The sequence below is a fragment of the Silurus aristotelis genome (genome assembly GCF_946808225.1).
Source record: "Silurus aristotelis genome assembly, chromosome: 20".
NCBI lineage: Eukaryota > Metazoa > Chordata > Actinopteri > Siluriformes > Siluridae > Silurus > Silurus aristotelis.
Window position 1 is genome coordinate 191,060 of NC_139593.1, and position 17,892 is coordinate 208,951.

At 41.8% G+C, this 17,892-nt stretch overlaps 3 protein-coding genes across 3 annotated transcripts in view; 1 reads left to right on the forward strand and 2 right to left on the reverse strand.

Moving 5' to 3' along the window:
- The window catches only part of LOC310715583 (uncharacterized protein), a gene marked incomplete at both ends in the record, with an annotated part of 66,600 nt that extends 49,877 nt beyond the window's left edge, over positions 1-16,723 (reverse strand). Inside the window, 23 exons of the mRNA XM_083522096.1 lie at positions 31-148; positions 243-367; positions 548-678; positions 817-911; positions 1,035-1,228; positions 1,323-1,448; positions 1,573-1,691; positions 1,937-2,037; positions 2,151-2,356; positions 2,473-2,649; positions 2,829-2,928; positions 4,032-4,201; positions 4,302-4,396; positions 6,369-6,423; positions 12,990-13,043; positions 14,508-14,680; positions 14,764-14,863; positions 15,050-15,140; positions 15,331-15,521; positions 15,854-15,980; positions 16,111-16,193; positions 16,315-16,447; positions 16,680-16,723. Of these exons, the coding sequence (XP_083378222.1) occupies positions 31-148; positions 243-367; positions 548-678; positions 817-911; positions 1,035-1,228; positions 1,323-1,448; positions 1,573-1,691; positions 1,937-2,037; positions 2,151-2,356; positions 2,473-2,649; positions 2,829-2,928; positions 4,032-4,201; positions 4,302-4,396; positions 6,369-6,423; positions 12,990-13,043; positions 14,508-14,680; positions 14,764-14,863; positions 15,050-15,140; positions 15,331-15,521; positions 15,854-15,980; positions 16,111-16,193; positions 16,315-16,447; positions 16,680-16,723 (2,808 nt within the window). The remainder of the gene's footprint in view (positions 1-30; positions 149-242; positions 368-547; positions 679-816; positions 912-1,034; positions 1,229-1,322; positions 1,449-1,572; positions 1,692-1,936; positions 2,038-2,150; positions 2,357-2,472; positions 2,650-2,828; positions 2,929-4,031; positions 4,202-4,301; positions 4,397-6,368; positions 6,424-12,989; positions 13,044-14,507; positions 14,681-14,763; positions 14,864-15,049; positions 15,141-15,330; positions 15,522-15,853; positions 15,981-16,110; positions 16,194-16,314; positions 16,448-16,679) is intronic.
- LOC310715584 (uncharacterized protein) lies at positions 1-17,818 on the reverse strand. The gene is made up of 31 exons (XM_083522097.1): positions 17,636-17,818; positions 17,224-17,394; positions 16,884-17,021; positions 16,680-16,729; positions 16,315-16,447; positions 16,111-16,193; positions 15,854-15,980; positions 15,331-15,521; positions 15,050-15,140; positions 14,764-14,863; positions 14,508-14,680; positions 14,102-14,257; positions 13,144-13,277; positions 12,910-13,043; positions 4,302-4,396; positions 4,032-4,201; positions 3,853-3,937; positions 3,612-3,758; positions 3,318-3,526; positions 3,114-3,217; positions 2,829-2,947; positions 2,473-2,649; positions 2,151-2,356; positions 1,937-2,037; positions 1,573-1,691; positions 1,323-1,448; positions 1,035-1,228; positions 817-911; positions 548-678; positions 243-367; positions 1-148 (listed from the first exon to the last, which is right to left on the reverse strand). The coding sequence occupies exons 2-31, from the start codon at positions 17,302-17,304 to the stop codon at positions 16-18; spliced, it is 3,927 nt and encodes a 1,308-aa protein (XP_083378223.1). The 5' UTR covers positions 17,305-17,394; positions 17,636-17,818; the 3' UTR covers positions 1-15.
- LOC310715611 (integrin alpha-M-like) overlaps positions 1-17,892 on the forward strand; it is a gene marked incomplete at its 3' end in the record, with an annotated part of 231,568 nt that overhangs the window by 190,864 nt on the left and 22,812 nt on the right. The window lies entirely within an intron of this gene.

Here is a 17,892-nt window from a genome sequence, read left to right on the forward strand (position 1 = left end):
TAAACAGGCAGATACTTATTTATTGATCACCTCTGGATTAAATTCTGTACAGAAGTTGTTGATCTTAGTGAGGATGGTCTGAATGTCTGCATCTCCAAGAGGAACAAACATGGAGGAAGGACTTTGACACAGCAGCTCAGATGGTAATCTATAAGAACACAAATAAGCTTTAAGAATGCTTTATACAAGGCTGGATGAAGAAATAGAAGAAGTAGTTGATAATGTGTAGAGTCTAGTGTTACCTGAGTGGGCTGAAGTCAGGAAACTGGAGGTACAACTCTCTTGTGTAGTACTGCAGGACACTGGCTGAAATGTCTGCATTGTTGAACAACTGAAGATTTTCAGAGTTCTTCAGGAAGACACTTGACTAAAGAACATAATAAACCACACATTAATACGTCACTATGAGTGTGTGTTGCATGATGTATTTAGCTGATATCGGTCCAAATTACTAAAATAGATAATTACACGTATGCTTGTGTGTGTGTGTGTGTGTGTGTGTGTGTGTGTGTGTGTGTGTGTGTGCGTGTGTGTGTGTGCGTGCTACCATGTTTCCTGATAGGAATGATTGAAGATCAGTGAGGGTGATGAAGGTGATGAAGAATCCGATATTATCGACAAACCAGGCAGTGGAGTTCAGAAGAGGATCTGAAGAGTTATAGCAGCGAGGGCTGCCATCTGCAAAGTACACATACACATAGTTTTGTTGAGACACACATATTGTACATACACGTGTACCGAAAACAACAGTGAAGGACATTTCATCAGAGAGAAAGAGAGAGGGATTGAAAACAGAAGAAAAGAGTTTATACTTACTGCTGCTGCTTAAATACTCTTTAATAGAGCTGTACACATCAGCTGGGGTGAAATCAGCTGCAGCAAAGGTGTAGTTGTCCCCTAGGATGGACACCCTGCTCACAAACACACATATAGAGGAAATGTTGTACTAGAGATACTTGTTTTTTAAGCCAACAGACAGAGGTCCGTGTTTGTGCTGAGAACCCTGTGTAATGCTGAATGCAACAAAGACTCACAGTTTCCTGTATGACAGACAAGAGGCACCACTGAGCTGGGTGGAGCTGATGAGCTGAGAGCTGAGGTAGGGCAGGTAGTGAAGCAGTGTGACATTAAACCACTGTTCTACATCAGCCTGAGATGAGGCACTAAGTGCACGAGGCCACACACACTTTAATGTTTGGCTGGCCAGAGCTGAGGACAAAACAGGCTCCTGTAAAGGGATACAGAGATTACTCTATCTGTTAATATAACAAAAAAGTAAGCAACATGCATGGGCAACAGCAAAAGTGAAATGAAGAAAATACCATCTCCAGGTACTGAGTGGTTCTGTTGTAATTGTCAAGCAGTGTGCAGAGTTCAGAACCATTAATCACTGGGTTTGTGCTGTTCAGATACTCGCTGAGTTCTTCCGTTGAGATGGAGCTCAAAATCTAGAGGAGACAGAGGAGGGACACCACACTAATTACAGAGGGAGGAGTGGTCAACTTACTGTTTACTACTAAAACTGTTATTGAGCGTTTCACTGATGTGAACAGTGTTCGAGAGCAGAAGTACCTCTGCCTGTCGATCAGCCGGAATAAGGGACAGGAAATCTTTTAGGTCAGGGAATCCAAAACTGAGGAACAACTGTTTCAGGAACATGTAGAAGCTCCCACTGCCATAGCAGCTCAGGCCTGTTAGGCAACAGAGGGCACTAATGAAAATGTCTGTGGTGTATTCAAATTGATAATATCAGTGAATGTTGGACATTCCTTTGACCGAACCCATCATCAGTCAGTCACATCGACTTATCACCGTCTACATACAGCATAATACAAAATACACACAAAGGTACACACCTACACACACACACACACACACACACACACACACACACACACACACACACACACACACACACACACACACACACACACACCTTGGCTGGACTGGTACTTCAGATAGTCTTGTATGTAACTGAAGATAGTGTTGGACTGTGTTACAGAGAGGTTACTGTACACATTATTAAGGCCTTTCACTCTGTAAACACACCAATAGAAATAGACAAATTACAAATCAAAAGAAAAAAATAATGAATTAAATTGAAAGTAAAAAATATTAGATTTCTGAGTTCATATCGAGGAGAAGCTCACATCTCTCTGTAGGAGTCACAGCTGATGTTCATGGGGATGATAGACAGGGTGCTTGGACCAGTCCCGGGAAGGAAGATAGAAAGGTAAGTCTGGAACCACAGTGCAAAGTCCTTTGAGCTGAAACTTTGGAAGTGAGGCGCCAGATTCATTAACGTTATGTTCAGAATGGTGTCTGATGTTGCTGAAGGAATGCTAGTCATGTTCATCTGCAAACACACATCGGCATCCGTTAAAAGTCTGCAAATACTTGGACTTCATACATTTGTATGCACAGAATAAATGTCTTTTATTTTACAAGAAAATAGGCTACAGAGATCCTCACTTGTATTGCAATCTGGCTGAAGGCTGTGAAGAAGCTGACAAGTTGATTCAGATCTAAAGATGTGATCATACGGCTAAACACCTCTCTAAACACAGAATCATTTCCCAACACTCCTGCATTTGGCTGCAAAATGAACTCAGCTTTCTGCTCACTGGACAGTAAACCGAACACTGCAAGCTGCAGGACAAAACATTCATGTCAGACATTCTGTTCACAACAGGTCTACAAGGAAAACAAACAACACTGGTACAGCAGCTGTATGTTCTCTCAGCCAAAACCCAAAGACCAACTGTTTCTACTACACTCTTGTGAACACAAACGAAACAAGTAATTGCTGCAATTGTGATGTTACTCACACTGGAGAAATTAGCATTTAGAATTTGGAGCTCTTTAAAGGTGGCATAATTGCTGAAATTGCCAAGGTTCTTTTCAAACCAGTCATTGCTGCCAGAAGTGCTGGAAACACAGCCAGGATCTAAAAGGATCAGAGATCGTTGGATTAATGAATCAAATTATTCCTAATTGTCTTATATATTTTCATCTAGGTAAACCATCATTTTAAACCAATCAGACTTAAACTTAAGTCACAGACTGCCACGTGTCTGTTTCAGGTTTCTGAACATATAAAGGAGACTATGTACCTGGCAAGTCAACTCTTGACAGGAAGGGAAAGATGAATGAAGTAAAGACCCACTGCTTCTGTTTCTTTGTCATGAGTGATTCCTGACTACTGAGAGCCTCCACCCTAATTTGAATGGAACAGATCAGATTTTCACATGAACTACATCATCTTCATGTCTTAAATAACACATCTGGAGTTTCTAAATTCCAGTGACCATACTTACACAATTTGGTATGTCTCACAGCTGAAGTTTTTGGAACTGATGCTGAACAGAAAGTCTGTGGACACTGATGACAAAAATAGTCTGAGCCTTATCTGGAACCACTTGCTTATGAAAGTAGCATTCATTAACTGTGCTGCTGTGAAGTCCTTGATTATCACCTCCCCAATGGCATCAAGCATATTTGGGTTGGATTGAATGCTGCTGTTAGTCTGCATGAAAGATTACATGATTCAATGCATAGTTACCCAAAATGTTTTCCTTTTTTTTTCCTAAACACCAGGTAAATGTTCTTACTGTTCTTGAAAACCTGTCCAGTGCATTCTCCAATGATCCAGCAAAATTCTGGAAGAAATTCTTCCAAAGATCTTTAGAGTAGGTCAAGTTATTTGGCAGTTTGCATGTTAACAATGTGAGCAGATCATCAGAGGACAATACAACACCCTTAAAAGACAAAAAACAGGTGTTTGTGGTCAACTCATTTTTGGAGTAACAATACTGAACTTAAAGCGAGATATTTTGTTCACAGAGGACTTACTGATGAACATGCATAATCAGAAATGCTGAAGTTGCACAGTACTGCAGAAATGTTTCCAGATGCAAAGTCTTTAGAAAGTGGGTAACTATGCAGAAAAAAAACCCAGAATTACGCTTTGAAACAACTTAAACATGGTTTCTATAAACTTGATTCTTTGATAGTTTTATAAACAAGCTCACATGTTAACACCATAACAAGGGTTGCGGTTGATGATGCCAAGAGTCAGTGTGTCCAAATCAGATTGGTTCTGTTGTGACACCCAGGATTGAATGGCTGAGGAGTTCTCAAACAGCTTCAGATCAGCCATGTTTACCCCCAATAGAGCCTTCACTGTGCTCACATTCAGGGTCTGACAAACACAAAATAGTTGAAATCAAGTTCATATTCACTTTTCTATTTATCACTTCATGTAAATCAAACACATATTCTATTCCTTTTATTATTTATACCTGGAGAACATCAGGTTTTAGACTAATGAATATGTTGATGTCCATGTTGATGTTCTGGGTAGAAAGTGCTTCTATATCCTCCACGGGTCCTCCACCTAGTCACAGACACACACACACACACACACACACACACACACACACACACACACACACACACACAATTATAGATTTTGAAGTGTGATAATGTGAGTAACGGTTCCAGCGGCAGTATACCTGATGCACCAGCAGAGGGAACTATCACCCGAGTAAAGAACAGATCTGGTTCTTTCGGTTACTTCCTGTTATTAGCATTCCTATCCAGTGGTCATGCTTAATCCAGTGCAAAGTATTGTGTTTGCTAGCCATCACATTACCAAACCTTTTGTTTTCTTGTTTTCATTGTGTATCGGACTCTTCTACGTTGTACGTCTCTCGTCCCTTTTTTAATTGCTATTCAGATTTGGTTTTGAAAAACTAGTTCATGCTTTTGTTACTTCTAGATTAGACTACTGTAACGCTTTACTGTCTGGGTGTGCGAGTAGGTGCATAAATAAGCTTCAGTTAGTTCAGAATGCAGCAGCAAGAGTCCTCACTAGATCTAGGAAATATGACCACATCACCCCTGTATTAATCAGTCTACACTGCTCCCAATCAAATCTCGCATTGATTATAAAATTCTACTACTGACATATAAAGCACTTAATGGTCTCGCACCACCGTATCTGAGTGAACTTCTGTACCAGTATGATCCTCCACGCCTACTTAGATCAAAAGGTGCAGGCTATCTGTTGGTTCCTCCAATAATGAAGATTACAGCAGGGGGCAGATCTTTCTCTTATAAAGCCCCACAGTTATGGAACAGCCTTCCAACCAGTGTTCGGGACTCAGACACAGTCTCAGTGTTCAAGTCGAGGTTGAAAACGTATTTATTCAGTCAAGCCTTTAATTAGTAGATTTTTTCTAGTCTTGCCGGAGTCCAAACTGCACAGTGACTTTAACTCTCATGCAACAATAGGTACACTTAATAATCCATATCCTTCTCTTCCTGTCACCCTCTTCTCTCTCTCTCTCTCTCTCTCTCTCTCTCTCTCTCTCTCTCTCTCTCTCTCTCTCTCTCTCTCGGTCGAGTTAAACATGCTCCTGAGGCTCCAGTGACCACTGTTCTTGCCCCTCTCCCCCCCCGTGGATCTTCCCACTTCATCCAGGCCTGCCTGGATTGGACTGTAGTTGATGTCAACAGTCGCCAGTCGCCACCGGCTTGCTCATCAGGGACAAACTTACTCATAAAGAACATATTCATTTTTAATCACCGCATTATCTGTGTAAAGCTGCTTTGAGACAATGTTCATTGTTAAAAGCGCTATACAATTAAAAATGAATTGAAAATTGAATTGAATTGAGTTTTGCCCTACTGATTGCTTATCTTTGTTTTGGACTATTCAGTGTTTACCAACACTACCTTTGCCTAGCCTTTCTGTTTTATGCCACTGGTGTTTCCAATAAACCGCACATGGATTCAGAACCCATTTACCTCTACCTCGGCATCACAGAATGCTTTGCCTGACGGGAATCCAACAGATTTTCATCAGTTGGAATTGGTTGTCACATACCAGGGAGAAATGCTTGTGGCTTACCTCATGCAGTTCAAGGCTCATCAGGCTGCTAACACTCACCTCCTTCAAGCTATTAATGCCCTGCCTGCCAGCCAACATAAACTACTGAAGATGGATCTTTTGGACAAATTTGAAAGATGAACTTCTATAGCGTGTTTCACAGTGGACATTGTCTCAAATCAGCTTAACAGAATGTAAGAGTTAGGGGGAACAATGTGTATTTATCCCTGATGAGCAAGCCATGGAGATTGTGGCAAGCAAAAACAACCAGACGTTTATAGCTAGGATTCCACTAAATGCGCTCTGACGCTAACCTTGCTAAATGGCAATGTGCTGGAATGGGTTTCCACATTATGGGGCATTGACAAAGGTGGTTAAAATCTCTTTAGCTCACTTCACACAGCTGCTCAAGGATGTGTTTTAATACCCAGCAGAAGTCAAATTTATCCGGCAAGTATGCCATGAAGTTTCGTACCCTTGTCGTGGAGAGCAGCTGGAATGGCATGGCACTCCGGGCAGGTGGTGATTGCCTGCAAGGACCAGAACAATTCCTTGTTCCAATACATCACCACAACTATTCAACTGGACAATCTCTTACGAAATCAGAGCCACACTCGAGGGTTTCACCTTGCTCAAACTATGCCATGCCTGTACCATGCGAGGTTGCCAGTGTCACATAGCCCATTGAGCTTGGTAGAACTCTTGTCTGTCCAGAGGAGCGGAGGCATCAAATGGACGTAGCTTCCTGTGACGTAGCTTCCTGTGTTTGACTTGTTTGCCGCGAGTTACGTGTTTGTATCTCTCTCGGCGTCTTTCAAACAAACTTTGCTATCTATCCATCCGTTTTTCCTCTTTTAATAATCCTTAATTGTTTTTGTCTTCCTGACTTGTGCCTGTAGTTAGTTAACTCGACTATAACTAGTGTTGTTTATATTTATTTTCTCTCACTCACATCTCTGTATAATAAATCTGTTCGTGACGATAAGCACTATGCCGGTTGTTTGTCTGCATTCGAGCACAGGTGAGGACTCGTTCGAGTTGCAAACGGTGGCGTTGGAGATGGAGGCATTGGAGAAACAGATTCGCGAGCTGCATGCAAAGCATGCCCGGCTGCGAGAGCGGAAAGCGGCGCTGGAAACATCCCGGGCGGACGCGCACTCATCCCAGGTAAACTCCCGGGTTGAACCTAACGCTCCCAGCACATCAACTCCGCGTGGTTCTATGCCCAGGCCCAGCGCACCTACAACTCCGGCACCGGTGCAACATGGACCCTGGATGCGGCCGCGGCGGAAGAGACAAGCCAAGCCCCGATCGAGGACGTCTCCACCTCCACCACCGGCCTTCGAGATCTCGACCGAGAACCGCTTCGTCCCCCTCCGCGAGACGGAACGCGACACTGTTATTCTCGGAGATTCCATCGTCCGCCATGTCCGCGCTACCCGAGCTAAAGGTAAGGTGCACACTCGCTGTTTTCCTGGTGCTCGTGTTCTGGATGTCGCTGCGCAGGTACCCGCGATCCTGAACAAGAACTTCGGAGCGGTTGTTCTCCATGCCGGATCAAACGGCACCAGGCTGCGGCAAACGGAGATCTTAAAGAGGGACTTCAGGATCCTGGTGGAGACGGTACGCAGCACATCACCCACAACGAGGATCATTGTGTCAGGACCTCTTCCCACTTACCAGCGAGGGGCTGAGAAGTTTAGTAGACTTTTAGCTCTAAATGAATGGTTACAGTCATGGTGTCGAGAACATAAACTTCTCTTTGTTAATAACTGGAACTGTTTCTGGGAGCGTCCTAGGTTCTTCCGCCCTGATGGCCTGCACCCCAGCAGAGTTGGAGCAGCAGTGCTATCAGATAACATCTCTAGGATACTTCACACCATCTGACTGGTAAGACATCAAGAAATCTTCAACTATAAGAACACGCATACTACGGACCAAATAGTTACAAGTTCACACACAGCCCAGTTTATAGAAACCGTATCTATTCATCGGGTAGTAAAACCAAGAATTACATACACAAGATCCAGAAATAATCTTATTGCAGTTAAAACTGAAAAATGCCAGATAAACAAACACAACAAAGTTCTAAAGTTCGGTCTTTTAAACATTAGATCACTTGCACCCAAAGCACTGATTGTAAATGAGATGATCACAGAGAATAATCTCTCAGCACTCTGTCTCACTGAGACCTGGATTAAACCAGGTGATTATATGGGTCTAAACGAGTCGACACCGTCAGGATATGTTTATAAGCATGAGCCCCGTCAGACTGGTCGTGGGGGGGGGGGTGTAGGAACCATTTATAGTGCTTCTCTTAATGTTAGTCAGAGATTAGGATTCAGCTTTAAATCATTTGAAGTGCTCGTTCTTAAAATTGCACTTTCAGACATGCATAGAAAACTCGCTCTGGTCACCGTGTACAGACCCCCAGGACCCTACGCTGATTTTCTTCATGAGTTTGCTTGTTTTCTCTCAGACCTCTTGATCAGTTTTGATAAAGTGCTGCTTGTAGGAGATTTTAATATTCATGTAGATGATGCAAACGATGCCCTAGGATTATCATTTGTCGATTTACTAAACTCTTTTGGAGTTAAACAAAACGTCACCAGACCAACCCACCGTTTTAACCACACACTAGACTTAATAATATCCCACGGAGCAGACGTCACTGATATAGATATTTTACCCCAGAGTGATGACATCACAGACCATTATCTCCTACTGTACACACTACCGGTAGAGCAGATTAACCGTGTTTCACCACGGTATCGACTTGGTAGGACTATTATTCCAACCACTAAGGACAGATTCATAAATAACCTGCCTGATTTATCTCAGTTTCACATTAAACCCATAACTGCTGATCATCTTGATGAGATGGCGAACAACATAGACCTTATCCTCACTAGCACTTTAGACACTGTTGCCCCCATCCGGTTAAAAAAGGTTCGAGAACAAGCACCTGCACCTTGGTATAATAGTCATACGCATGCCCTAAAGAGAACAGCACGTAATCTGGAGAGAAAATGGAGGAAAACTAAATTGGAGGTATTTAGAATTGCGTATAAAGACAGTATGCTTAGCTACAGACAGGCGCTAAAAGCTGCTAGAGCTAAACACCTGAGCAAACTCATAGAAAATAACAAAAACAATCCCAGGTTCCTTTTCAGTACAGTCGCTAAATTAACAACAAATCAGGGATCTGAAAAATGTGTTCCATCACAGTTTAGTAGTGAAGACTTTATGAATTTCTTCACTGAAAAAATAGATAACATTAGAAAAACAATTGTGGCAGTTCAACCTCTGACAGCATCTCCCGACACAATCGTACTTACAACCCCACAACTACACTGTTTTACATGTATAGGACAGGGAGAGCTGTATGATGCTATTATGAAAGCTAAATCAACAACATGTCAGTTAGATCCAATTCCCACTAAACTACTGAAGGAAGTGTTATATACAGCTGGTGAGCCTCTTCTCAATATTATTAACTCCTCACTATCGTTAGGTCACGTCCCTAAGTCCCTCAAGTTAGCAGTTATTAAGCCCCTCATTAAAAAACCTAATCTGGATCCAAACACACTATCGAATTACAGACCAATTTTAAATCTCCCATTTATGTCTAAGATTTTAGAAAAGATTGTCGCTGCCCAGTTATGTAACCACTTGCAGGAGAACAATATCTTTGAAGAGTTTCAGTCAGGTTTTAGGCCCCATCATAGCACAGAAACTGCTCTAGTTAAAATCACTAACGACCTGTTTTTAGCTTCAGACCAAGGCTACATCTCCCTATTAGTTTTACTAGATCTTAGTGCTGCGTTCGACACTATAGATCATGATCTTCTCCTCGATCGCTTACAGAATTACATCGGTATTCAGGGACAGGCATTGAGGTGGTTTAAATCCTACCTGTCCAATCGTTACCGTTTCGTAGATTTAAATGGAGAGCTATCCAGGATAATGCTAGTAAATTATGGCGTGCCACAAGGGTCAGTTCTAGGACCCCTGCTTTTCACAATATACATGCTTCCATTAGGAAATATTATTAGAAGGCATGGAATTAGCTTCCATTGTTATGCTAATGATACCCAGCTATATATTTCATCCAAACCAGGCGATACAGCTCAATTAGCTCGCATAACTGAGTGTGTTAAAGAAATAAGAGATTGGATGACCCATAACTTTCTGCTATTAAATTCTGATAAAACGGAGATTTTGCTCATCGGCCCAAAAAATAGTACACAGAAGCTCCAGCATCTCAGCCTGCATTTAGATGGTTGTTCTGTAACTACTAGTTCAACGGTAAAAGACCTGGGAGTTATTTTAGACAGCAACTTATCTTTTAAAAATCACATCAATCAAGTTACAAAAACAGCCTTCTTTCACCTTAGAAATATTTCTAAGCTAAGAAATATGTTATCTATATCTGATGCAGAGAAGCTCGTCCAAGCGTTTATGACCTCTAGAATAGACTACTGTAATGCATTACTAGGTGGATGTCCTGCATCATTAATAAACAAGCTTCAGTTAGTTCAGAATGCAGCAGCAAGAGTTCTTACTAGGTCAAGAAAATACGATCATATAACCCCAATCTTATCGTCCCTACATTCGCTTCCTATTAAGTTTCGAATAGACTACAAACTACTGCTACTCACTTATAAAGCACTAAATGGTTTGGCTCCCATGTATCTATCCAGTCTTTTAACACGCTACAATCCGTCACGCTCCCTGAGATCTCAAAACTCTGGGCTTCTAGTAGTTCCTAGAATAGCAAAGTCCACTAAAGGCGGTAGAGCATTTTCACATTTAGCTCCTAAACTCTGGAATAGTCTTCCTGACAGTGTTCGGGGTTCAGATACACTCTCCCAGTTTAAGTGTAGATTAAAAACATATCTTTTTAGCAAAGCCTACACATAACACACATCACACACATCACATCACAACCTTGTGCTCCAGAATATATGATTACATGCACATTATCAACTTGTGCTGTTAATATCATGAACAGCAGCTACGCTAATTCCTCTCCACTGCTTCTCTTTCTCTCCCCATCCCGAGGCATCCTGAGGTTTGGCCAGCTCCAGTCACGTCCCACCTCGTGAAGATTATGGACCTATGGATGATCATGGAGAAGTAGATGCCGAGTGTTTAAAGGCCCTGGCATGGAGAAGCTGATGCTGGATCTATGATGATCACAAATTGTTCTGTATTGTTGAAAGATTTATGACCAAACTCTTGATGTCACCCATATGAGGATGGGTTCCCCTTTGAGTCTGGTTCCTCTCAAGGTTTCTTCCTCATATCATCTAAGGGAGTTTTTCCTTGCCACTGTCGCCACGGCTTGCTCATCAGGGACAAACGCACACCATTCACCTTCACTGTTGTTTTCTGTAAAGCTGCTTTGAGACAATGTCTGTTGTGAAAAGCGCTATACAAATAAAAAAAAAATAAATAAAAAATGCACCTCAACTTATGCTTCAATTGTGGACAAGAGCCCAGCCTTGTTCACAACATCCTAAGGTGAGCTTCGAACCTTGTCTCTACAGTCTCGTACTGCCGGTACAATTGTCCTGTACTAATAGAAACTGTACCTTCTCCAGCTGCTGCAGGATGTTTTTTTTTTTGTGGAGAAGAAAGATGGCGGACTACGGCCATGCATTGACTTTCATCAACTTGGAGGAATACGCGTCAACAGTGACCAGCTACATCGGCAAGTGCATTGATGATGTGACTATCTCCAAGACAGTCACTACACGCTCCAACCAGAAGCCGTGGATGACCGCCAGGGTGCGTGCGCTGCTAAAAACAACTCTGCCTTCAGAGCAGGGGACAGGGCGGCCTTGAAAACAGCAAGGGCCAAACTGTCCCGTGCCATCAGAGAGGCGAAGCGCGCACACGCCAAGAGAATCCACGGCCACTTCCAGGACAGCGGAGACACCCGGCGCATGTGGCAGGGCATCCAGGCGATCACGAATTACAAGACCACAATACCTGCTTGTGACTGTGACGCCTCCCTCCCAGATGCGCTGAACGACTTCTACGCCCGGTTCGAGGTGCAGAACAACATGGTGGCGAGGAAGACCATCCCTCCTCCCAGTGACCAGGTGCTCTGTCTAACCACAGCTGAAGTGAGGAAAACTCTATGCAGAGTTAACCCACGGAAGTCTGCTGGACCAGACAACATTCCTGGCAGAGTGCTCAGGGAATGTGCACAACAGCTAGCAGATGTCCTCACTGACATCTTCAACATCTCCCTGAGCAGCGCCACTGTTCCTATGTGCCTCAAGACGACGACCATCATTCCTGTGCCGAAAAAGTCTTCTGTCTCCTGCCTCAATGACTATCGTCCCGTTGCACTCACACCCATCATGATGAAGTGCTTCGAGAGGCTCGTCATGAGGCACATAAAGACCCAGCTTCCACCCGCACTGGACCCCATGCAGTTCGCATATCGTCCAAACCGCTCCACGGACGATGCTATTTCCACAACCCTCCATCTGGCCCTCACCCATCTGGATAACAAGGACTCTTATGTAAGGATGCTGTTCATAGACTTCAGTTCAGCATTCAACACAATCATTCCTCAGCACCTGATTGAGAAGCTGAGCCTACTGGGCCTGAACACCTCCCTCTGCAACTGGATCCTGGACTTCCTGACTGGAAGACCTCAGTCAGTCCGGATCGGAAACAGCATCTCCAGCACCACCACACTGAGCACTGGGGCCCCCCAGGGCTGTGTGCTCAGTCCACTGCTGTTCACTCTGCTGACTCACGACTGTGCACCAATGCACAGCTCGAATCACATCATCATGAATCAAATTCATAGAGACATGCTGAATGCTTTTTTATTGTGTATGTATAGGATACGCAGGGATACCAAACCCTCTACCTCCGCCTTGGCATCACAGTGTGTGTGTGTGTGTGTGGTTACTTTTAATACCAAATACTTATTTTAAAAGACGTACTTGTTTGTGTGTCTCATCTTTCTTATAAGTAGAAATTTGTTTTACCTAGGTAGGGTGTCATGAGTTGGTAGTATGTTGTGGCATTGCTGCGGAGATTGATAAATGAAGATTTGGCAATGATGTACAGAGCAGATTTCTGTTGAGTCGAACACAAAGTCGGATCTGAAGGCAGGACCATTCTGCATAGAAAAAAAGGAAACATCATGAACACAACCATACCCAAATCATTTTGCTTTTGCATGCTTTTGGATGTATGAACATGTTTTTGTGTGTAATTACATTAGGTTCTCAGCAGTGATATTTTCCAGTACATTGATGTCTAATGTACAGATGTAAGAACCAATGACATTTATTTCAGCACTTCCCAGAGAATGATTATCCATGTTCAGATATCTCATAATGATTGCTTTACTCTAGAAAAAAAACACAAACAATATCCAGGTAGCAAGCACATAATTGTCTGAGCAATAGATATGTTAAGTTGTGTAAATGTTTAGTTGTATAAATGAGAGAATTGTAAATTGCTCTGAAAAGGGCATCTGCCAAATGCCATAAATTTTATTGTGTTTCTCTTTTCTCTTTCTCTCCCAGACGCTCTATCTTTCACCAATACCAAATCAGAGATGCTCTCTCTTCTTCACTATATAGGATCAAACATGACCTAGCTCTCTTTTTAACTCTACATAGGATCACAGATGTTTTCTCTTTCGGTCTTTATAGGATCACAGATGATTTCTCTTTCACTCTATAAAGGATCACAGATTTTGTTTTCTTCCACTCTATATAGGATCACAGATGTTTTTTTCTTTTACTCTATAAAGGATGACAGATATTTTCTCTTCTCCTTTATATAGGATAACAGATGGTTTATCTTTTACTCTATAAAGGATCACAGATGCCCTCTCCTCCTCTCTATATTGGATCTCACATCTTCCTCTATATTGGATCTCTCTCTTCCTCTCTGTCTTGCTCTCGTTCTCTAATGGATTAGAGATACTCTCTGTTTCTCTGATTTAAGGATTGCATATGCTCATGATTTCTTTCTCCCCATCTCTCTCAGAGGAGAGGAATGTGGCATTAATATAAATAATAAATCAATGGCAAAAAAAAATACTTTAAAGGTCTTTATCTCTCTCTCTCTCTCTCTCTCTCTCTCTCTCTCTCTCTCTCTCTCTCTCTCTCTCTCTCATATAAACATTTAAACTTACACTCACACAGTTTTACATCCATCCATTACCTTTTCTGGTTCCCAGCTTCCATCATTTGAGTCCAGTAAAGAGGACAACGTATCAATTATAGTAATGTTCCATTTGCTAATAGCATCAATAGATGCCACCCGAGAAGTGGAACCTAGTAGTTGCAGCACATCATCATTAAGGCCTGATGGGTAAATCTAGATATGCAAAAATTTCAACAAATTTTAATATACCACCTGGCACACAATATCCAAAATTTTGTTTGGGTAAATCCAACATACACACAAAGTCTGACTTTGAACTTATATCCCAAAAACAAACCTTGATTGAGAGATTATTTATTTTGCAAACATATAGCATGCAAGAATTATATTTAAACACACACTGCAAATAATAACAGAATACTATGCGAGAAAAGCACAAACAACCTTGAATTTCTTATAATACCTGGTTTAACTTGTTCAGAATGACATTCTGGAGGCTGGTGTCCACCACTTTCTCAGTAATGGCTGCCAGGTTGTCCTGTAGGACATCGATGTCCAGATACAGATCAAACAGCGTGGAGTTAAAGCCGTATGGAAACGATGTATCTGCAATTGTTGCTGCTGTGATCTTGCTCACTGTTAGACACAGAAGGTTTAGAGTTACTCAGTATTGGACAGAATCTCAAAACCTGTCCATGTACCTTAATGTGTACCATTACCTGTAGTGCTTTCTGAGTTGCATTCTGTAAAGAATGCCCTTAGTTTCTTTATTGGGAGCTTCTGCTTCCTTAGGACTGAAAGAACATTCCTTTTCACATTCTATACACAATGCACACATACACACGCACACACACACACGCACACACACACACACACACACACACACACACACACACACACACACACAAACATACACAAACACACATTAAATTAGTCCAGATAGTCTAACACTGGGTTAATAAATCAATCAAAATCATAAATGCAAAGCTGAACATGTTTTCATACAAAGCTAAGCTTGTTGCAGAGGTCTGATTTGAAATAAACAGCCAGCATGCCGAGTTGTTCCACGGTCTGCTCATTCCATGTTGATGGATTACTGATTAAAGAAAAATAATGTCAAAGATATAATACTAATAATATAATACAAATACAAACACACATTATTTATTTTGTTTCATTTCCTTTTTAGGCTTTTCAATTTAAATGTTAAAATGTGATTTTTCCTTTCTACAACTCTACCACATATATAAACGATATGTGCTAATGCACAAGATGCTCTGTCTTACCCATAAGTAGTGTTTCCACTGAGCAGCAGTGACTGTATAGCAGTGATCTGAGAATCAGAAAGATCTTCACAGTTCTTCAGTTTCTCCAAAATGAGAGGGTCAGAGTTCTGAATGTAGGAGAAGTCCAGTGTGCAGGCCATATTCCCAAGAACATCCACCTGATCCCTGGTCAGACTCACACCAGATATACCCTACAGCATCACAAACCATAAAGAAGTGTCACACAGAATCTCTAAAAATGGGGGACTTGTGAGGAGTCCAACATTTTGTTTCAAAATATTTGTCTTTTATATGAACTTGAACATTTTGCTAATAAATTAACCCAATTATATGTTCTTGATAGATCACAAAACACTTATGGAAGTCCTTCCAAAGAAGGGAATGTGCTGATTGCAATAGATGAATATTTCAACACTGGAAGTTCACAAATCGAATGTAACATTTGGTGCAATTTGGTTTTCCAAGATTTAAATGCTAACAATGAATGTGTTGGGCTGTAAACATGTTACTGTGTATGTATTACCAGGCAGTCCTTTGCATTGTTGAACAGGTTGGTCATTTTGTCAAGGACAGGGGAAACAACATAGAAATCTGCTTTGCCCAGGGCACTGAAATATGACTGGCAGTTCACCTTCTGTATTTTCTCATAGCTACAACACACAGATAGCAAACAACCCACACTATTCATTTCAGACACCTGAAACCATCAAGTGGGAATGCAGGAGACATGTGTATTATCTTTTATAGTCAGTATTTTGTGTGCGTGAAAGTGTTCCACACCTGTAGTACAGTAGCAGGTCAGAGGGGACATCAGTAAAGTTAACAAATGGATCTTCTTTTACGTAGTTGTACATGCAGGTCAGCTGAAACACAGAATGCATTGTAATTATGTAGTTTCTCATTTACTAGTCAAGGTTTGGGTCCACATGCTGTCTCTGTCTCAGGCTTTGTGCATAATGTGAAAGAATATCAGAGTGTATCTACCTGAGCCTCTTTCAGGACAACCTTGTCTCTGTCTGCACGTGGTCTACAGGCTTTCACTAGATCTTTGGCTTTTTGTGTTGGCAGAGTCTGAACTGAACCACAGGAGAATCCCTGCAGTACTGATGGTGACAGACTGTGGGGAGAAACACCCACATAAACACACACACACACACACACACACACACACACACACACACACAGAGTCAAACACAGACACACACTCAATGACTAGTTTATTCACCAAATTGCAATCTTAGCAAGTCAGGTTGTGTGTGAGTGTCTGTGTGTTTGTGTGTGTGTGTGAGAGAGAGAGAGAGAGAGAGAGAGAGAGAGAGAGAGAGACATTCTGTGTGTTTCTAACTCACTCTTCTGGATTATCACTGGCACTTGCCACTGCACCAAACAGCATCATAGCCTGGTAGGAATGGAACAAGTCATAGCATTTATGGGAATGACTTTTACACCCTGATTACCAAACTAGACTGGAATTCAAATATCTGTAAGTGCTGGGATTACAGTCAAACCAGTATAACAAAGTGATTTACAAAGTGAGTCGTCTGTTCAGTTACCTGTTCATGACTCCAGCTTTTGTTATTGATGAGTGAAATTTCCACAGAGCTCAGTGATGTCAATAGAACAAGCGGAATATACATCACCAGTGCATCTGGAACATTCTGTATCACTTCAGTTTGGTGTACAGAGATTATCTGGAAAAAAAGGGTTGGAGCAGACTTCAACATCAACAAACAATTGATTCCATACAAATACAAAGCTGTATAGGAGACAGTCACAGAAATGTAAATAACAGTATTGTGTGTGTGTGTGTGTGTGTGTGTGTGTGTGTGTGTGTGTGTGTGTGTGTGTGTGTGTGTGTGTGTGTGTGCGCCTCGTGTTAAAAAGAGTGTATACCTTTTGGACAAATGTCTCTTGCAGAATAACTGGTGCTGATAAAATGTTATTGATGAACGTTACATTTTGTGATAAAGACATAATCTGAGAAGATGGGAGGATGGAGATGGTTGCAGAAGGAACACCACCAATAAGTGTTCCCAGTGACAAGACTGAGGAGGCACTGTCGATCTGTGAGATAATACAATCCGATTAAAAGAAATAATTCTGATATTGTCCACATGAATGCACCAAGAGAATGTTTAAATTGCAGGACTTTGAGAAATAGCGTGTTATTAGTAAATATATATATAAAAAGGAAATACAATTTTGTTCTTCACAGGTTGATTTTGTGAAATAGCTTCAACTTGATGTGATTTCATTTCCAGTAGCATAGACTGTCATTCCTGACAATTTTGCAATGTACACTCACATTAAAGCCTGAACTAATGATGCTCTGGATGAGGGCATTCAATTGGCCCTGGTCCCAGCCACTGATGATACTGAGTGTAGACAGTGTAGTGTTTAACACATTGGAGGGGGCGGAGTTTATCTGGCCCACAGTCAGGCCCACGCACAGGCTACCCAACGATTGGATGGCATCTGTTGTTATATTGGGAAATTTTGCTACCAGCAACGCTGTAACCTGAAAAGAGAAAAGGATTATAGATATCTGGTACTGCTACACTA